The sequence below is a fragment of the Sciurus vulgaris genome (assembly GCF_902686455.1).
Source record: "Sciurus vulgaris genome assembly, chromosome: 6".
NCBI lineage: Eukaryota > Metazoa > Chordata > Mammalia > Rodentia > Sciuridae > Sciurus > Sciurus vulgaris.
The window spans coordinates 45,586,039-45,605,887 of record NC_136466.1 but is presented as its reverse complement, the minus strand read 5'-3'; the positions used below and the strand labels follow the sequence as shown (position 1 = coordinate 45,605,887).

Genomic DNA, 19,849 nt, shown 5'->3' with positions numbered 1-19,849 from the left:
ACGTCATGCAAGCCCACTGGCTAGAAGGATCCAGAACCTCGCACAGCACACTTGCATTATGTGAGAAAAGACCAGAGAAGAAGCTGGAGGAAATAAGCTGCCAGTGAGTGCCCAGGAGGAATCTAAACCCCAAAGTTTTTAAATCCCTGTTGGGGACATGGCACCATATGGAAAAAGAACAGATGGGCATTGCCTCGCAAGCACAAGTCCGGGGTTCAAATCCCCAGCACCGCAAAAAAAAAAAAAAAAAAAGAACAGATGGGCACCTGGTTCAAGATGATGTAAAACATAGCAGTGGAGGTAAGCCCTTAAAGACTCCCCTGAGCACCTTGTGGCCTCAACTCAAGGGCCCCATAACAGGAAACCAATTGTATTGGAAGAAAAGATGCCTCACCTGTTTTTGGAAGAGGATAACTGATATTAAATAAATCCTCCAGAAAAGAGAAGATGGGACCTGTAATGTTCAAAGCAAAGTCGGCGTTTCCATTTGCAATGGCATCTTTCCGGGCCCAGACGTGAATCTAAATCAAAACAATTCAGCAGTGATTAGGCAAAGCAACAAAGATGTTGAAGAGTGGCAGCCTGCTTGCTCCAATTTCCTGCCGCTCTACAGCCAGTCTTACCTTCTCAGAAGCTCTGCGTTTAAAACGCTTCAATGAATACACATACTGCGAAAATCCCAGAGGACCGCTGACTGAGTTAAGAACAGGAATGCCCCCCAAAAGTGTGTTATGTCGACTTTTGACAGTAACATGTGTCCTCTGTAATAGAAAAACAGTCCCCGGAATGGTCGATACCACCATCCCATAGAAAATCCAAGTTCTACATGAAAGGACACTTTGAATCCATTCTTCCCTTCCCAGGATATACTTCTAATGATCCAGGACAGAATTGGACTGTTAGTGATGGTTACACCATGTGGTGGGAATGAGAGAAATTCAAATCATGTAAATTTAAAATGGTTTAGCAACTAAATATTAATTGTTCCACCTTATTTTCAAAATTTAAAATATAATTAATTCTCCTAATTTTAAAAAGTTCTTTGAAATTTTAATAATTTTAGAGCTGTTGAAGCAAGTGAATTATATTCTCTGCTTATTCTCTTGCAAAAGGCTATTTTCACTTTAGATGGTAAAAAGGAATCTCTGCCATTTTTTGTAAGTTTCGTGTAACCACACTGTTGTTTGGGCCCTTGGGAACTTCTATGTGTGATTTTGGTGAGTTATATGCATGGTTTCAACAATCAGTACTAGTGTAATAATTAAATACTTCATACTCTCCAACTACAGCATCTAAATAATTTTAATAGTATTGCAGCATCAATGATAAAGGAAATATGTAAAACTAAGAAAACTTAGAGCAAAAGTTAGAGGGGAGAGTATTAAAATGTTTGTCCTGATGTGAATGCAATTAACTTAAGAAAGAGCTCTAAAAACACTGGAGAAAATGTCAAGAAAAACAAAAAAGCTTCACAATAGTTACAGGCTTATATACTCCAAGAACATATTCACCTAAACATGCTTTTATTTCTTCTGGTAAATTTGTCTTGAATTATGTGAATTTTGAATTACGTAAAGGTTCAGAAATGCTCCTGTTGCACAAAATGCAACCACCTGTTTTTGAGGCTCCGGCCTGGTTCCCTTCATTGCTTTCTGCCTCTCCAGTGCTGCAGAGTCCTCATTATGGTGGGGAAGATGACTTCAGGGCTGGGCCCTACCCTTCCACTACACCAACTCTCTCCCATCTCAAGATCTAACTTTCTGACGTGACATTTGGGAAGCCTGCTCAACTGATGGTGGAAATAATAGTCATCTTTCCCCACAGGAGATAATGTGTGTGTTTTAACTGTAGCCTTTTGGAAAATAACAGCATTGCCAATTCATATTTACATATTAGTTTTCAGTTTACAGTGCTCCTCCCCTAAGTGACCCATTCTACAGCCCAAAGTGAGGTGAACGATGGAGTGTGTAGCCCCTGGAAGGAGGCAAGGAACACAAACCAGTGAGGACTATTTTGGAGAAGTAGCTGTAAAGTTCCTTCCAAACAATACCCAGCCCACCACTGTGTTCTGGTGGCCCTCGCTGGACACAGCAGATCTTGACATCTAAGAGAATAATACATGTGTATGCCAAATTCCACTCAAGTTATTTCCTTCCCTACTTACGTGTCTTCTATATTTATCCTCATGCTTCACATTCACATTCACCACATTCTCCATTCCACTAAATCTTTATCTCTTAATTAATGAGCAATGTTTGAATAGGCTGGACACTATTCCAAGCATACATTCTGGTACCCCAGTAGAGTATATGGTGGACTTGTCAACATTGTAAAGCCGAGCCATAGCCAAATGCAACATTCCACTGATAAACTCAACCCAAACTTTAGTTTTCTGGCTAAGAATATTACTTTCTGAGATATGCAAATCCATTTCCTCCCTGTTTCTATGGTAGCTGGTATTCTTTATAGAGTAATCTTTCATGAAGTAACAGATTTTATCCCTTTCTAAGAATTGTTGTCTGAGCAGGGCTGACCACAACAAGCAACTTGAGGTGTGGATTCTGAGGGACCACTATGGATATCTGAATGGATTGCAAATCATGCCTGAGTAGATTTGTCAAGGTATGTCATGAAAATTTGTCTTGGCCAATGTTATATTTATGAATGTCAAGGATCTCCTAGTAATTATTCAATAAGGGAAATCAGACTGAAGCCAACAACACAGGAAGATAACACGCTGATGTTTGCATCCAACACAGTATTATTAATTCATTAGGTTAGGAGGAGTGTAGGCGGAGTAGCTTTGACTGATTCTCCCCCCATGATGCGCTTGGCTCACCTACAGGTTCCTTGTCTCCACCTGTCAATGGTACGAGCCTAGAAGATCTCAGGCCCCAGTGTGCTTCAGTCAACTTCAGGGCCTGATTTCTCTCAACCTCATGAAGCCAATGCAAGTAGAAAGAAATGGGCTAAAGGTGCTAATCTTACTTACCTTCAAACTTTGAAAGGAGGAGAACTAGTATGTAAAGCTATCACAATAACCTTAATATTTTCCTAAAAGTTTATGATATACAGAGGGTATGATTGGATGGAGACCAGGCATTTCAGGACAGAGCACCCTACACATACTTTGCATGCCTGGAGTTAAGGAACACAGCAGGGTAGCTCCTATATAGGGATGACATTTCGCCTGAATGTACCATCTCAGCCACAGCAGTTGCTCCTGGCTCGTCTGTTTTGATTGGTTGGTGCCTGGGCCACATTTATTCAGCATTTTGAGCATCACACCAGTTTTAAGACTACATTAGCACTTGAAGCTAAATGCAAATATATACTAAACCTGAGCTTTGAGGTACCAGTGTGGCAGCTCTCCCTGTTCTTTCCCATCCTCTGCAAAGGCAGAAACAGGAAGAAGGTGTTCAGAACCATGGAAACCCCACCTCAGAGTGGTAGCAGGAAATATTATGTCCCATTCTGCAAAACCACACCTAAAGCTTTAACAGGCCTTGGAAAAGACAACCAGGGGACAATGGGATATATAAGCGTAAAACCCAGATATAGGCAGAGTAAATGAATCATTTGCAGTCAGTGCCTGGTTCCTTACTAATGAATCTTCCTTACCTCCTTGCCCCTTTCTGTTCTGCTGACATGATCATAATCACATATGGCAAGTGCGACCAAGTAAGTGGGCATATGGGGCGTGGTGTAAAAAGTGCTAACAGTCCATTTGCTTCCATTCACATCTTCTTTTTCAGACTTACCTAGAGAAATGTATTTTAGTCCAAATCACCATAAACTTAAGCAATAAGATCTAACTCTGAAATAATTTGTCGAGTCAGTTGTCATCCAGCCACTTACCAACTACTCCCCATGGTCTAACAGTTAGATTTCTCTACTACCCCTACACCATCAAAACTGCATTCAATTATTATAAACTATAGTCACCCCAGACTCCAAACACAAGATAGTGATAAGGAGATAGAGATGCTAATTACTTGAAGTAATCAGTACAGATTATATACCTGTATCAAATCATCACACTGTACCCATAAATATGTATAATTGATTAACAATAATTAATTTTTTAAATAAATTAATTAAAAGTACATTTAGAGGAGGACCTCTAGACAACAACTTGGGCCTGAGTCAGAAACTTGAGTTATATGGGCTTGTCTGAGGGTCAAGTCCATGAGTCTGCCTTCTCTCTCCTCCACTCGCTCTGTTTCCTACTCTGGCCCACTTCTACCAGTGCTTAATCTAGAGCTTCCTGGACCTACGGTAGGTCAACAAGATACAATTCTGCCATTCTCAGGTTTCAGTGAGGTCTTCAGCAGAGGCAGTCTGGAGCCTAGAGCTGAAATCACAAACCCAGATGGTCATGAGAGCTGGGCATTTGATGTGACAAGGGCTGGTGTACATCAGCCCGGAGTGCTGGAGACCATGGCAGGTTGAGGGATGGAGCCCAGCCTGCAGAAGGTGGACATTTCTCAGCTGTAACTGATGGCTATTAGTAAAAGTTGCAGGTCCAGTATTGTTAGAGCTGCTGAATTCTCAAAGAAATAAAAATCTATATTTTTATGTGAAATTTCTGGACCTTTAAAAGTTGGAACTAATTCAATCAAAAGAAAACCATGTGAGCCAAATAAAATACATCTGTGTAACAGATTCAGACAAAGTCCACTAACTGGTTATCTCTCATGATGAACAGCTGAAACTCAAACTATTGCCGATGTATAAGAACAGGTTAACATCGCTGGATTCTAAAACACAAAGAATCAGAATTTATTATCTCCAAAATGTGGGAGCTGACACATACCCACATGATGGCTCTCCCCAATTAGAACAGGCTGCAACTACTAGCACACTGCTTAGAAAAGCAACCACCATAAAAACTATTACAAAGTTTATGTTTCTGTAATGACAGGAAGTATTACTTACCTAGCTGCGGCATGTTGGAAAGGGCCACATATCTTGGATGATGAATAATTGTGATATTAAAAGTTGACTTTAGAGCTGGCTCATCAAAACAAGGAAAAACACTCCTGGCAAATGTTGGCTCCATCTGAGATGCTAAGAGGGCCCTGAAATACATTTTGAAGAAAATGTATTTTTGTCTAAATTGATGGAAGGAAAAAAAAATAGAGTGTGGTTTATAATTAAGTCTGGTGTGTGGGAAGGCGCCGGACACCTTCCCCACATCGTCCTCACTGCCCTCCCATAACACACTCTGCAGTTCTCACTGCACCTTGGAATTCCTGTAAGACCTAAAATAAAAAAGAAACTCTCTAATTTTCAACCACAAAATAATATTTGCTTCATTACATCATAAATCTTTAAAACCTTTTATAAACAAAACAGGAACAAACATAGCAAATACACAATGACTGTCTTTTGAGAAACAGGCCTTCTTAAAACCAGAATTACTTATTGCATTCAGCCTTCATCAAAGTACAAGTCAGTTTGAAAAGGTCTACATTTCTTTTCTTTTTCTCAAATTCCCTCTTATTCCTGGTTGAAATTTTATGAAAGGTTTTAATTTGGACTCGCTTGGGAGTAAACAATATGGGTACATGCCAACTGAAACAAAACAACTTCCAGTTATATATGGTTACTCACATGTATTCATCAAATCTCTACTGCTGCTTCTCTTTCTTCCTTGGAAAAACACAAAACTGACATTATCTCATGTGCATTGATAATATATACAGAAACTCTTGGGAACAAGAGTTCCTAAACAAACAAGATGATGTCAAGCTCACACTCTGCAAACACTGCCTGAGTTTGACAAGAACAGGGATCTTAGTAAATAATTTCCTCCTCAGAATAAACCTGAAATCCTATTATTCCACTAGCCATTTGGTGACCTGGGAACCTATCTTTAGATGACAGTTGTGAATGCTAAATTCCTTTGTCACCTAGGGTCCTAAGACTTACTATCTCTGATCCCTTTATTCTTGCTTCAGTCCCAATTCTTAGAAAAGGTGAATTCAACAAAGATATCTTGAAAGAATGTATCCCTCCATTCCTTACTCCTGGGAACTCCTCTTTTCCCTACAATGAGGCTTCACTTCTAACAAAAAAATTCACACAGCTTTAGGCGGGACACATGGAACAGTCAACACATTTGGAAACCTCTTATAATCAGCTAATTTTGGTTGTCTATAACTTCAGTGGGACAAAACTATAATTTGTAACTAGTTTTTTTTTTTAATTTTTTTGCTATTTGCTTTTTCCTATTTTATTATACTCTATTGCATGGATTAGCAGGAAGCCTGTGAGCTCTGACACTAGCCAAAGTCACTCTAAGACCCTGGTCCCTCTGCTACTAACTGAATAATCCTGAGCAAGTCACATAACATTGCTGAGTCTCAGTTTGTCCGTGTAAAAACTAATGATACTATGTTTATTTCTGTTTGAGCTTTTATATTGTTAAGGACTAAATTTACCAATAAGTCACTTTTGAATTATCCTATATTTCTTTCACTCTGACAAATCATTCTTGATTCAGATGAATCAGAGAGTGGTACTTACAGGGTAGGAGTAGAAGTTTGGGAAATCACTAATTACAAATGCATTAACCTATTAAGTCCCAAGTTTTCAACTGTGAGACTACTTCAGAGAAATTGCACAGTTGCATTAAAATATATTGGAAATTCTAATTTAGAGCTTATATATATTATTATATTAACTGACATTAATATTCTTGTTATAATTAATATATAATATTATAATTATGTTATAATTAATATAATAATGTAACTATATGCATATTATATGTTATGTACTATAAAGTTTTAATAGGTATTCCACATCTGGGATGATGGGACAATGGGTTAAAGAGGTTGTAGGGTTATAGCTGACCATAGTCTGAATAAAAATTGCTTTTCTCTCTGATTAAAAACTACTAGAAGTAGGGGTTGTGCATTTTTTGTTGTTGTTATTTGTTTGTATCATTTACATTACTTGATAAAAGCTGGTCATAGCAACTGAATAAGTATTTGCTCAGCCTTGGAGCCTTTATAAAATTCAGACAGTTTAATATTAGTATAGGTATAACATGGAAGTATTTTTGTAGAGTTTTTATACTGGCATTTGTTTATAGTTTGGTTGATGTTTTTAGGGGGCATGGGATAAAGTGGAGATTAATTCAATTGACAATTTAATGGAAAAAAATATCAAAAGGGAATTCAGACATGAGTTCTTGCTTGGTATCTGCAGTATAAACAAATTGTGTAACTTTGAGAAATTGCTTAAACTCTCTAGAAATTCATTTCTTTAAAATGAAGGGAGGGCTAGATCTTGACGGTCAATTAGAACTCTAAAACTGATTCTAAGATGGATAAAAAGCCCATGAGGTGGCCATGACTGAGTCATCTGAAATTGGAGAAACCTCCTCTTAGTGGTTCATGCATGATTTTGAGAAAATCTATAGTCCTATGGAATTACAGAGCCTTGGTACAAATGGTAGCATATTAACATAAAAAGTGTGGTATAGAGTGAAAAAGCACACCCAATCATATAAAACATATGGGAAACCCACAAATGACTATTGTTTTGTAATAAAAACTGTAGGAAGTAAAGCTTGGTGATAACCTTTTCACTGCTGTGACATCACAAAGCTTAGGAATCTCAGTGAGGTTGTAAGGTCAAGAGAAAACAAGACTCTTCAGGGAAATGGGAACTTTTATAGTCACCAGCTCAAATAGGTTAAGGACACCAGCTTGGAGAGACCACTTGGGCAAATCAAGCATCAAGCAAATGCCTTCCAATTCCATGATATAGGTCTCCAGAGAAGTGAAATAAAAGAAATTCACTTGGCTCTTATTCAACTAGTTCCCTCCTAAATTTATACAAACGGTCTTTTTGGTTTTCAGTCTTGACTGTAAAGGTCAGGAACAACCAGCAGCACATATGATCTTGCTAAGTCACTTCTGGTATCCTAAGGGTGGTGTTTCTCTCCTCACCCCGCCACCCTGGAATCAAGTAACCCTGTAAAGCTATTCAGACCTCAGAAAATAGAACCATCCACCACTCTCTTCTCCCTTCAAATTTCACTGAAACATGCTATTATGGTGCACATTAAGTCTATGTTTAGAGAGGTCAACTGGTGAGGGAATTAATTTGGAAATATCTGCAGAGCCACTTTCCTGCCCTCTTGTCTTGCCAGAGAAACATGGACTCACCACTTTCTGGTGCTGGAAGAGATCTTGGTAGTCAAGAACCACATGATGCCCTTGCGGAATCAATCTACTACCTTATTAAAAAATGCCTACTATATTTACTAAGTAAGGTATTTTATTCCAAATTATTGAACTCTATATGCCTACAGCTCTGGTTAATAAGTGCTAAACAGCAGAGCTGGTCAAAAATTAGATAAAACTCTTCAAGAGTCATTCTGCCTATCCCTTGCTTAATTTTTTAACACAATACACACTTAGAAATCAAAATGTTTAGTAGAGCCAGATGTTACACCACTGGACTGTGGTTCAAGGATTGGCCCATAAATCATGTTTGTTTATTACTTGTGTAATAGGATCTGAAAACTGAAGTTTCCACCAGGCAACAAAATATAATAGATTCAAAATTCCAAAGAAAGGTGCCAAACCATGCTCTGAAGATCATCAAAGTAAGGATTTTTACTAGGGGTCTTTTGGGGCTTCTGAGCTAGGTATAAAAAGACAAGAAGAGTAAGAAAGGAAGACAAAAACGAACAGGGAAGAGATCTTTTGGCTGGCAGTAGGTATTTTGCCAAGCCTTCCATGTCAGGGAGATGGAAAGAGATGCAATCCTCTAACCTTGGTCTAGGGAGAGAAGACCCCCAGAGAACAGTAGAAGTGTTTCTTAAGGATAAAATAACTACTGGACTGGTGTCCAACTTACTATTAGGAAAGCTGAAATCAACACTGTGGCCAGAATCTAACTCCTACCAGACAAGAATGTAAAAGGCAAGAGAACAACTGGTTGCTTTGGAGGCAGAGATTTGGGACATATGACAGTCCCAGACAAGGGTTGTATGAGTGTTCCTTGGAGGAGCTGTGGGGTCTGAGACACAGTAAGCCAGGATTGGAAATGTCTTGTCCTGTCCAGTAGAGCCACCTGGAAGAGGCTGAAGGAGAGTAGAGAGATGCATTACTTGATGTCCAAGGGCTGAGAGTCACAGTGACCATCAGAACAGAGAAATAAGTATCCTGCTGGATTAGGAGAATGATAGGAGAAGGAAAAACAGCAAGGAAACCATGGGGAGTCTAAGAAAGTGATATCATACAGGAAAAAGACATCTGTTAGGTCAGAGTGAGACCAAGTGACAAGAGCTCTAGTCAAGGAAGAAGTACTTGCCCTATGTGTCACCTGTTGGCCCCTGTCCTATGCACCCTTGTGAGATTGAAATGGTAGCTTCAAATAAGCAGGAAGAACTAGAAACAGGAGGTAGAGAAATGGAGATCAACTACTCCTCACCTCTGTGGAGACCTTCATAAGTCTTTATAGAAGATTTGAATCATTGGTCACGGGATTTTCTTGGTTTTTGCCTCTGCCTGCATTTGTGGCTTCCATTTAGAGCCAGCCCTGAAGTGGGGAAGTGAGGGTGCAGTGAGGTAGGAAGGAGAGAGAGCAGTAAATGAAGTTCAAAGTTTTGAGTATTACACAGGACTTGATTTTCTCTTTTTTTGCCTCTGAATATATTTGTGACTTAATGACAATAGATCATTTGTCACCTAAGAATGAGCAGGAAATTATGGGTTGCTGAAGTCTTCATATGAGTAAGAAAGATGATTCCATAGACTAAACTGTAAAAGGACAGTGGGAAAAGCAAAGTTGTACTTTTACAGCATTATGAGGTTATGCCTTTTCTGTATGTTTGAAAAAGATACAGGATTTAAATATTTGGTTAGCAAAATAACTTCCCAGAGAAAACTGGTTAGTCACATGAAATCCAGAAGTTGAACACCTACATAGGTAACGAAATGACCTCTTTCCTCTATGACATCATCAACATGATGTGCCTGGCACTTGAGTTCACTGGCCTTGTTTTGAGATATTCACAACATTTCCTAATATTGCTCAATTATCTATTTTATGTGTCATACCCTAAGCACTGTGCCAGGTTTCCTAGCATAAAAAGAAACTACAAGAAAGGCTTTTCAAGTCTTTCTTCAGTCTATCTACATGTACACTAAGAGATTGATTTTGATCATGCTGTACTCCTTTGTTTTTCCTCAAAAAATGGTCCTAATTTCCTGCAACTATCTCATACTTCTTTCTCTGAATCTTGCTATTTTCCTTTCTCTAAATATCTCCTAGCTACTACTTATCTTTTATCAAGGGAATGCCATGATCAGAAATGAAAGAAGTATTCCTAAGGATACAAGAATAGGGAGATATATATATATATATATATATATACACACATATATAAATATATATATGAATTTATATATATATGAATTAATCTCTAATTAATTTAGAAAATAGAATAGAATTACAGAGTCCTTCCATCTTATTTTACAGATGTGAACCTTGATGCCCTGGAAATTTATACAACTTAGACAACTAGTAAGCGGCAGGGATGGTACTAGAATCAGGGTCCAGGCTCCCATGCCCAGGGTCCTTTTTAATTCCCTGCCAGACTTCAAGTATATAATTTAATAAATACTAAAATCAAACAAAGATCATGAAGATGACTTAAAATTAACCACATAATTAATAGTATTTCCAAATTTAGGATAAAACTTCTGTTTTCCACCAGGAGGGAAAAACTGACTGGAATCAGCCTTACGCAGAACATAACTAAAAACACTGACAAAATATATGAAACGACTGATTTTAGACATTAGAAAACAGGAACCACAGGACTGTGATCCTCAAGAAAAGACAAGGTGAAATCCACGATCACTCTTTATTCCTGGAAGCAACTTCTAAACTGCAGTGCAGGAAGGAGAAATGGAAAGAGAATCCCATGATCTCACTGAGTTGAGAAGACAGAGATTAGTGTTCAGAAAGGCCTACACAGCTAACATCTTAGGGTACAGTGGAAGAAAGGAAGCAGCTGTACAGAGAAAGACCTCCAGAAATCTTCATAGAATTCCCCTTGAATCATTCTTTCCCGGATTTTCCCGTTTTTGCCTCTGACTGTATTTGTGACTTTGTGACTGTAGATCATCGTCTAAGAATGAGCAGAAAATTAAGGGTTGCTGGAGTCTTCATGCAGGAATAGGAAAGATAATCCCAGAGACAAAACTGTGAAAGGACAGTGGTAAAAACAAAGTTGTATTTTTATTTCATTATGAGATATGCTTTAATCTACATTTTGTGAGGTCAAAAGAAGGACATTGGGGAAAGAATAAGTACCAGGGAAGGGTAAACTGAATAATTCCTCAAGCTTGCACAGTACTAGGAGTTGTTTGAATTCCAACAAGCCAGAGCATAGAAATCTCTAGAATAGGTGGTTTGTTCAAAAGAAGTAAGAAAGGAAATGCCTGAGTAGTAAACTAGAGGTGCTAAAGTAGAGGCCATGGTAGAGTTGCTCTCGGCTTAAAAACAAGGCTCAAGAGAATCACTAAGTAACTTACATGCCTGTCTTAAAGTGATCCATATTCTTTAAAGCAATATAACAAAAATCCAGTGCTCAAAAACATAAAAATTTAAATGTTGGGAGCTCAATTTTAAAAAATGAGAAAATGCTCAAATATTTGGAAGTAAAATAACAATGTTCTAAATAACCCATGAAGCCAAGAAGATATCAAAATTGAACTTAGAAAATATTTTGCACTGAATGAATTTATGACAAGTTGTTAAAGTAATAGTGGGAAATTTATAACACTAAATGCCTATATTAGAAAAAGAGGATATTAAATTAAAGACCTTGTGTCAACCTAAAGAAAACAGAGAGAAGGAAATGAAGTCCATATTAAGAGGAAGAAAGGAAATAATAAAGATCCAAGTATAGATCATTAAAATAAAAGAAAGAGAAAAATCAATAAAACAAAAACCCGGTTATATAAGGTGAATAAAATGGATGTGTCTCTATGAAGACTTATAAAACTTATTAAATATTAAAGGTAGAAGGAAACTTGAAGAGTCCCACCCTTTAATTTAAAGCTGAGGGCCTTGAAATTTATGCAACTGGTTAAACAACTAGTAATGAGAGGGTGACAATGTTATTGGGCACTGGCCTGTAACAAAACTGAGGCAGCTGCAGAGGTTCCCTATTCACCCCAAATCTTGTGATCATGCCAGAATGATTTCAGATATGTCTCTCAGAATAGCAGTCACGAATTTATTAGAAGGGATAGGAAAAGGGAAAAGGGGACACCATCAAGGGAAAAAGTGGGTCCTCTCTGAGAGAAGATAGCACTCCCCTCCTGCCTGCCAGGTTTATTGGGGGGTCCCAGGGAGATTTCCAAAGAGTCCCACCCTGGTCCACATTTTGACTTTTGACTGACAGCAGGATCGCCTCAGACTTTCAAGTCCCCACTGCCATAACAACTCTAGGTAACTTTGGCCCATGCTGACCAGTTCTAATTGGAACCTGTTCTTACAGATTTTATGGTTAGGGGAAATTATCCTTATCTCCCTGAGTTCTGGGAACTGGTCTATGTAAGAGTCATAGAAGTTCCCTCATTCCATTCAGAGTAACTTGTATTCATCTTACTGGCATTTTGGTCTGCATTTTTCCTGCAGATAACAATTTGTTTGATGAGGAGTGTAACATATCCTGTGGACTTAAGCCAGACAGGACTGTAGGTAAATTCTTTTTTTAGAAAAAGAAGCATGTGGTGGGCGGGGAGAAAGAAAGCCTCTGGGTCAGCAAAGTGGGCCCAGCTTATGGAATTATTCCCTAACTTCATGTTCCCACTACTTACATTTCTCTGTTCCCTTTCATTTCCCCCATCAATGACTTTAGGTCCCTAAATTTTTAGAGTATTTGGGCATTGATTTAATCTGGCTGCTTCCTTATGAGAATGGGTGTAGTTAGGCAAAATGACCCGAAATTCTTATTCTCTATCAGGTGGAGGCATAGACAGTTGAGGGAATTTAGCAACAAAGCAGTCCAGAGATCATGGTGACAGTTGGTGGGTGACTGGACAAAGCAAACACAGGATAGGGATCATGCTAGGACAACAATAAGCAAGACAGCAAAACATTATTTTTTGTAAACAGCACAGAAGCAATTAGTATTATCAGTCAGTCTCTGAAAAACAGGAAGACTTCATTAAAGTTTAAGATGAAGTCCAACAATGCTGCTGACTTGTGAGTGGAGGCCATTTAAGGCTTTAGAAAAATAAGCAAAGTTGGTAGAAATACACAATATTCAGTTTTTATAATGGCACAGGTGTCCCCTTGAGTTATATTCAAGATATCTAATGCCATCTGATTTCTGTAAAATAGCTTTTTATTAGCACTACCTCTATGTTAGAGGGATCCTTTTCACTGTGTCATTTAGGTCTGGAGATAAAGATTTACAGAGGCTAAGAGTCTTTAACTTAGCAGGTGTTGGGGTTAAAAAGTCTCATGATCACTGGCTTTCTGATTCTACAAGTTTGATGACTTTATCAAGAATCTTTCAATTGCCAATGGGCAAGATTTGTTGCCCCAAAAGCCCAAGGGTGAAAGTGTCAATTCTTACCCCTAAAGGCTGTGGCATCTAAATTCCCAATCAAGAGAGTTTTTGGCCCTTACTAGAGTGTGTGCCAGCCAAAGAACCATCAATTATCTCAAGATTTTCCCTCTAGTCACCCAGAATCTGAGGCATAGAGTAGAGGTAGTATAGATTGTATAAGTAAAACCAGGCATAACAGCAAATGTTACAGCACACTGGCCTGTCACAAAACCAAGGCACCACACAGGCTCCCTGATTCTTATGATCATGCCAAAAAGATTTCAGACATGTTGCTCAGAGTAACAGAAGTGTTAGGAAGAGGAAAAAGGGGACACTATCAAGGAGAGAGTGGGTTCTTTCAGAGAGAAAGACGGCATACAACTCCTACTCTCCAGTTTTACTAGGGAGTCCAGGAAGCTTTGGAGAGAATCCTACCCAGGTTCACCTTTTGACTTTTGACTGACAGCAAGATGACATCAGACTTTTAAGTCCTCACTCCAACTTTAGTTCATTTTTGCCCATGATGATCAGTTTTAATTGGAACCTGTTCTTACCAAGTTTATGGTTAGGGTGAATTATCCTTCTCTGGGTAACTTGTGGGGGTTTTGCTTTGTTTTGTTTTTTATAGACACAATACCTTTATTTTTATTTATTTTTATGTGGCGCTAAGGATTAAACCCAGTGTCCTACATGTGCCAGCAAACACTCTACCACTGAATCACAGCCCTAGTCCCTGAATTGTGCTCTTTTTATCAGCATTTTGGTTCTGCATTTCCTCTGCAGAGAACAGGTTGTTTGCTGAGGAATATAACATTCTATTGACCTAAGCCAGGCAGGACTGCTAGTAAGTCGCATTAAAGAAAAGAAGAAAAAAAAAAAAAAGTATGTGGGGTCAGTGCAGTAGGCCCCATTTACAGGATTATTCCCTTAACCTCATGTTCCCATCACTCACATCTGTCTGTTCCCTATCAGTATCAGACAAGGGGTCTAGCTCCCAGAGAGAAAAGACATAAATTACCAATATCAGGAATTAAAGAAGTCACGTCACTATGAATCTGACTGATTTAAAATAATAATAAGGAAATATTTTGATAAAAGGAAATATTTCAAAAACTTTGATTAAAGGAATAAGTCCCTTGAAAGATACAAACCATTTAACCTCACTCATACAGAAATGGTCTAAATAGCCCTATACCTACTGAATAAATTTAACTTGCAGTTACAAAACATTTCACAAAGACTTCACCGACCGAGGTGGCATCATTGGTGAAATTCATCCAGGCATTTAAGAAAAAGATAATAAAAATAATTTAAGAAAAAGATAATAAAAAATTACATAAATTCTTTCTGAAAATTGAAGAACAGGGAATACTTCAGAATTCATTCTTTAAAGTCAAAGTTATTTTGAAACCAAACCCAAAGATGTTGCCAAAAAAAAAAAAAAAAAAAGGTCAGGATCTTTCATGAACACAGATGCAAAAATCCTAAACAAAATCTTAGTATACAGAATCTAATAATAATATATATAAAGGTTAATGCATGAAGACCAAGTGGAATATAGTACAGAAATGCAACTTTAAAAAAAAATCAATGAAATGGTAAATTAACAAACTAAAGAAAAACCATATGATCATCTTAATATATGCAGAAAAAATATTTAACTGAATCTGATATTCACTCCCAATAATCTCAGAACATTAAAAATTTAGAAGGAACCTCCTCAATCTAATCAAAGATATCTACAAAAAATAAAACCCACATAAAGAATTAATGATGTAAGACTGAATGCTTTTACAATAAAAATAAAGGAGGACACTTGAATATCTTCACTTATTTTTTCTATTAAATATTGTACCAGAGGCACTAGGCATTAAAATACGACAAAAGCCACATAAACTAGAAAAGAAACAAACCATCTGTATTTGGAAAGAGTATAATAACTTCAGTAGAAAATATAATAGAAAATTACATTTTTTTCAACAAAAAAAAGGTGGCTAAAACTAGCAAGTAAGTTTGGTAAATCTATACCATACAAGATCAATATACAAAAAGGAACTAGCAATAAACAATAAAAAATTCAAATTTTTTATTATTTTTTAATTTGTTTTAATTAGTTATACATGACAATATAAATCATTTTGACACATTGTACACAAATGGAGCACAACTTCTTCCTCTGGATGTACATGGTGCAGAGTCACATCAGTACTGTAATCATACATGTATATAAGGTAATAATGTCCATCTCATTTCACTGTCCTTCCCATCCTACACCCTCTGCCCTCTCCTCACTCCTTTCTGCACAATCCAAAGTCCCTTCATTTTCCCCCACCCCCCATTATGGCTCAGAATCCATTTATCAGAGAAAACATTTGGCCTTTGGTTTTTTGGGTTTGGCTTATTTCACTTAGCATGATATTCTCCAGTTCCAGCCATTTACCTGCAAATGCCATGATTTCATTTTTCTTTAAGGCTGAGTAATATTCCATTGTGTATATGTACCACCTTTTCTTTATCCATTCATCTGTTGAAGGGCACCTAGGTTGGTTTCATAATTTAGCTACTGAGAATTGAGCTGCTATAAACATTGATGTGGCTACATCACTATACTGTGCTGATTTTAAGTCCTCTGGGTATAAATCCAGGAGTGGAATAACTGGGTCAAATGGTGGGTCCATTCCAAGTTTTCTAAGAAATCTCCATACTGCTTTCCATAGTGGTTGCACCAATTTTCAGTCCCACCAGCAATGTATGAGTGTGCCTTTTTCCCCACATCCTCGCCAACACTTATTATTGCTTGTATTTTTGATAATTGCTACCTTGATAATTACTAGCAAGTAAATTTGGTAAGTCTATACCATACAAAACTGATATAGAAAAGGAACTAGCAATAAACAATTAGAAATTCAAATTTTAAAAATACCATTTATAATAGATTCCAGAAATATGAAATAGGTATAAATCTGACAAACCATATAATATATGTACTGTGAAAACCATAAAACCTTGCTAGATGTAATTAAAGAACTAAATAAGCAGAGAGATATATAATGTTCATTAATTAGATGATTCAATATTTTAATTTTTTAATCCCCCCAAATTTTTATATAGATTCAATGCAATTTCACTTGAAATTTCAGCAGTCTTTTTTTTTTCTTTTCTTTTTTATAAATTAACAAGATAATTCTAAAATTTGTGTGAAAATGCAAAGAACTTAGAATACCCAAAATAACTTTGAAAAGAACAAAGTTGGGAAAGGAATATTATCTGACTTCAAGATTATTTTTAAAGTTACAATAATCAAGACAGCATAGAATTGGAGTAAATATATGCAAATAAATCAGTGGAATAGATAGGGAGTTCAAAAATACACCAACATACATGTGGACAACTAATTTTTTTTTTAACAAAGGTGCAAAGACAATCAATGGAGAAAGAACAGACTTTCAAAGTGTTTGATGTAAGCACTGTATAGAGGGAAAAGAGGGGTGGGAGGTGTGGGGGGAAGGGAAAAAATAACAGAATGAATCAAACAACATTGCTCTATGTAAATTTATGATTACACAAATGGTATGCCTTTACGCCATGTACAAACAGAGAAACAACATGTATCCCATTTGTTTACAATAAAAAAAAAAAAGGGTTTGGTGTGACAGTTCAATTTTCAAACACCAAAAAGAACTTCAATTCATACCTTCTATGTTATATAAAAATTACTTTAAATGGCTCATAGATATAGCTATGAAACGTAGAATTATAAAACTTCCAGAAGAAGGCATAGAAGAAAATTTTTATGAGGTTGAGCTAATGTTTTCTTAGATGTAACACTAAAAGCCTGATACATAAAAAGAAAAATTGATAAATTGAGCTTCATCAAAATGTAAACTTTTGCTCTTTGAAAGACATATTAAGAAGATAAAAAGACAAGTCACAACTGAGAAAATATTTGCAAAGGCTCTTTGATGAAGGACCCTTAACAAAATTCTATAAGAAACCAAACAACCCAAGAAAAATAGAACAAAATATTTTAGCATTAAAAATGGCAAATAAGTACAGAAAATGATGTCCAACATTATTGGTTATCAGGAATATATGAATTAAAATTATAAGGGGAGCCACTCTACCTATTCAAATGGCTAAAATGGAATAGCCTATCAATATTAAGTGCTGACAAAGATGTGGAGTAACTAGAATTTTCCTATACTGTTGATGAAAATTTTAAATGGTCAAATGCCTTAGAAAATAGTTTCATAGCTTTTCAAAAACTTAAACATTAGTTTACCATATGATCAGTAATTCTACTGAGTAAAAGAAGTCAGATGAGAAAAACTACATGATTCCATTCATTTAAAACACTAAGAAATGTGAATTAATCTACAGTTAAAGGAAGCAGGTGCATGGTTGCCTAAAATGTAGAGAGATTATAAAGAGCAGAAGAAACTTTGGAGGTAATGGATATTCCCTATTATGTTGACTGTGTATAATTTCACTACCACATTTGCAGACATATGCCAAAACTTCTATAGTTGTACTATTTGGATACATACGGTATATTGTATGTCAATTATACTTAAATACAAATATTTAAAAATTACTAGAAATAGAAGCAGTAAGAAAATGTGCATGATAACCTAGAGAAAATGAAGTCAATAGAAATGAAACCAAAAAAAAAAAAAAAAAACAGAGATGCTAAAATTAGCAGACAAAAACATGTAAATAATAATTACAAATGTGTCCAATATGCTCAAGGTGAGGATATAAAGCAAAACATCAATGTAATAAGGAAAAAATGAAATACATAAAAATGTAGAAATTTAATGATAAAAAATACAATGCCTTGCATGATAATTTCACTGGATGAGACTAAAAGCAGATTGGACACTACAGAAGGAGAAAAACAACAAAATTGAATGCAAAGCAATTGAAACTACCCAAAATTGAATGCACAGAGGAAAAATACTTTAAAAAATAAAAAAGACCTCAGTGACCTGGTAGGTAATGATCAGGCAGCTGACTGGGTAATTGGAGTCCCAGAATAATAAGGGGGAAAAAAGGGAACAGAAAGAAATATTTTAAAATAACGTCTGAAAGTTTTTCTAAATTTTATAAGCACTATAAATTCACAAATATAAGACAATGAACTATGAACAGGATAAACCAATGATAAGCACACTGAGGCAAATTAAATTCCTGAAAACAAGTAACAAAGAGAAGTAGATAATGAAAAAGGGAAATCATACACAAAAGAATAAATTAAAGTCATAGACATCTCTGCAAAAATTATACAAGACAGATAATGAAATAACATCTTTGAATTGCTGAAATTAAAAACAACAGTAAAAACAAACCTGCCAATCTAGAATTTTATACCCTGTAAAAAAATTCTATCAAAGATGTGGAAACTTAGATGTGCACAAAGAAATGAAGAGCACTAGAGATGAAAGTAAACAAAGAGGATTTTTTTTGTTGTTGTTAAGTTTTTATTCAAAAGTCATTGATGGTGCCTACTGTGGGGTGAATACCTAAGCTAAGGTGTCCCAGCAGCTCAGGAGGCTGAGGCAGGAAGATCACAAATGTAAGGCTGGTCTCAGCAAACTTAGGAGACCCTGTCTCAAAACAAAAAAAGAAAAAAAGGAAGGAAAGGAAGGAAGGAAAGACTCTAGAGGGAGGGAGAGGAGGAGGGAGGGAGAAAGAAAAGGGTTGGGGATGTGACTCAGTGGTAAAGCATCCCTGGGTCCAATCTCCAGTAAGAAAGGAAGGAAGGAGGAAGGAGGGAAGGAAGGAAGGTAGTTTAGGGGGAAAATACATATAGAGATATGGATATAGATATAAATATAGAAATAGATACAGATATGTAGATTTATAGCCTATGTAGAAGTAAAATGTTTAGCAACTATAGCACAAAGGATAATAGAAACTGGAAGGAAATGGTTCTAAGATTCATAGATTATTTATGAAGTGGTAGATAACATTTGACTCTATAATAAGTCAGGAATACATATTATAAACACTAGAGGAATCCTCCCATGCACATATTCTCCCCTGAATAGAGCTAATTAGCCAAGAGTTAAAATGTAATGGAATTTTAAAAAATACTCAATCCAAAAAAAAAGTAAGAAAGAAAGGCAGGCAGGGAAGGACACACATGAGGACATGCAGATGGAACAATAGAAAACTAATAGCAAGATGTAGATTTAAGTTCAGTCAAACCAATGGTTAAATCAAATTAAACAGTCTACCACCAATTAAAAG

General features: G+C 36.5%; 1 protein-coding gene across 3 annotated transcripts in view; it reads right to left on the bottom strand.

The window, feature by feature from the left end:
- Positions 1-19,849, bottom strand: part of LVRN (laeverin) — a 108,811-nt gene that overhangs the window by 79,727 nt on the left and 9,235 nt on the right. For all 3 annotated transcript variants that reach the window (XM_079143878.1, XM_079143880.1, XM_079143879.1), the window contains exons 2-4: positions 4,939-5,081; positions 3,622-3,761; positions 395-521 (exon numbers count right to left, since the gene is read on the bottom strand). In XM_079143878.1, coding sequence (XP_079000004.1) covers positions 395-521; positions 3,622-3,761; positions 4,939-5,081 — 410 coding nt within the window. The remainder of the gene's footprint in view (positions 1-394; positions 522-3,621; positions 3,762-4,938; positions 5,082-19,849) is intronic.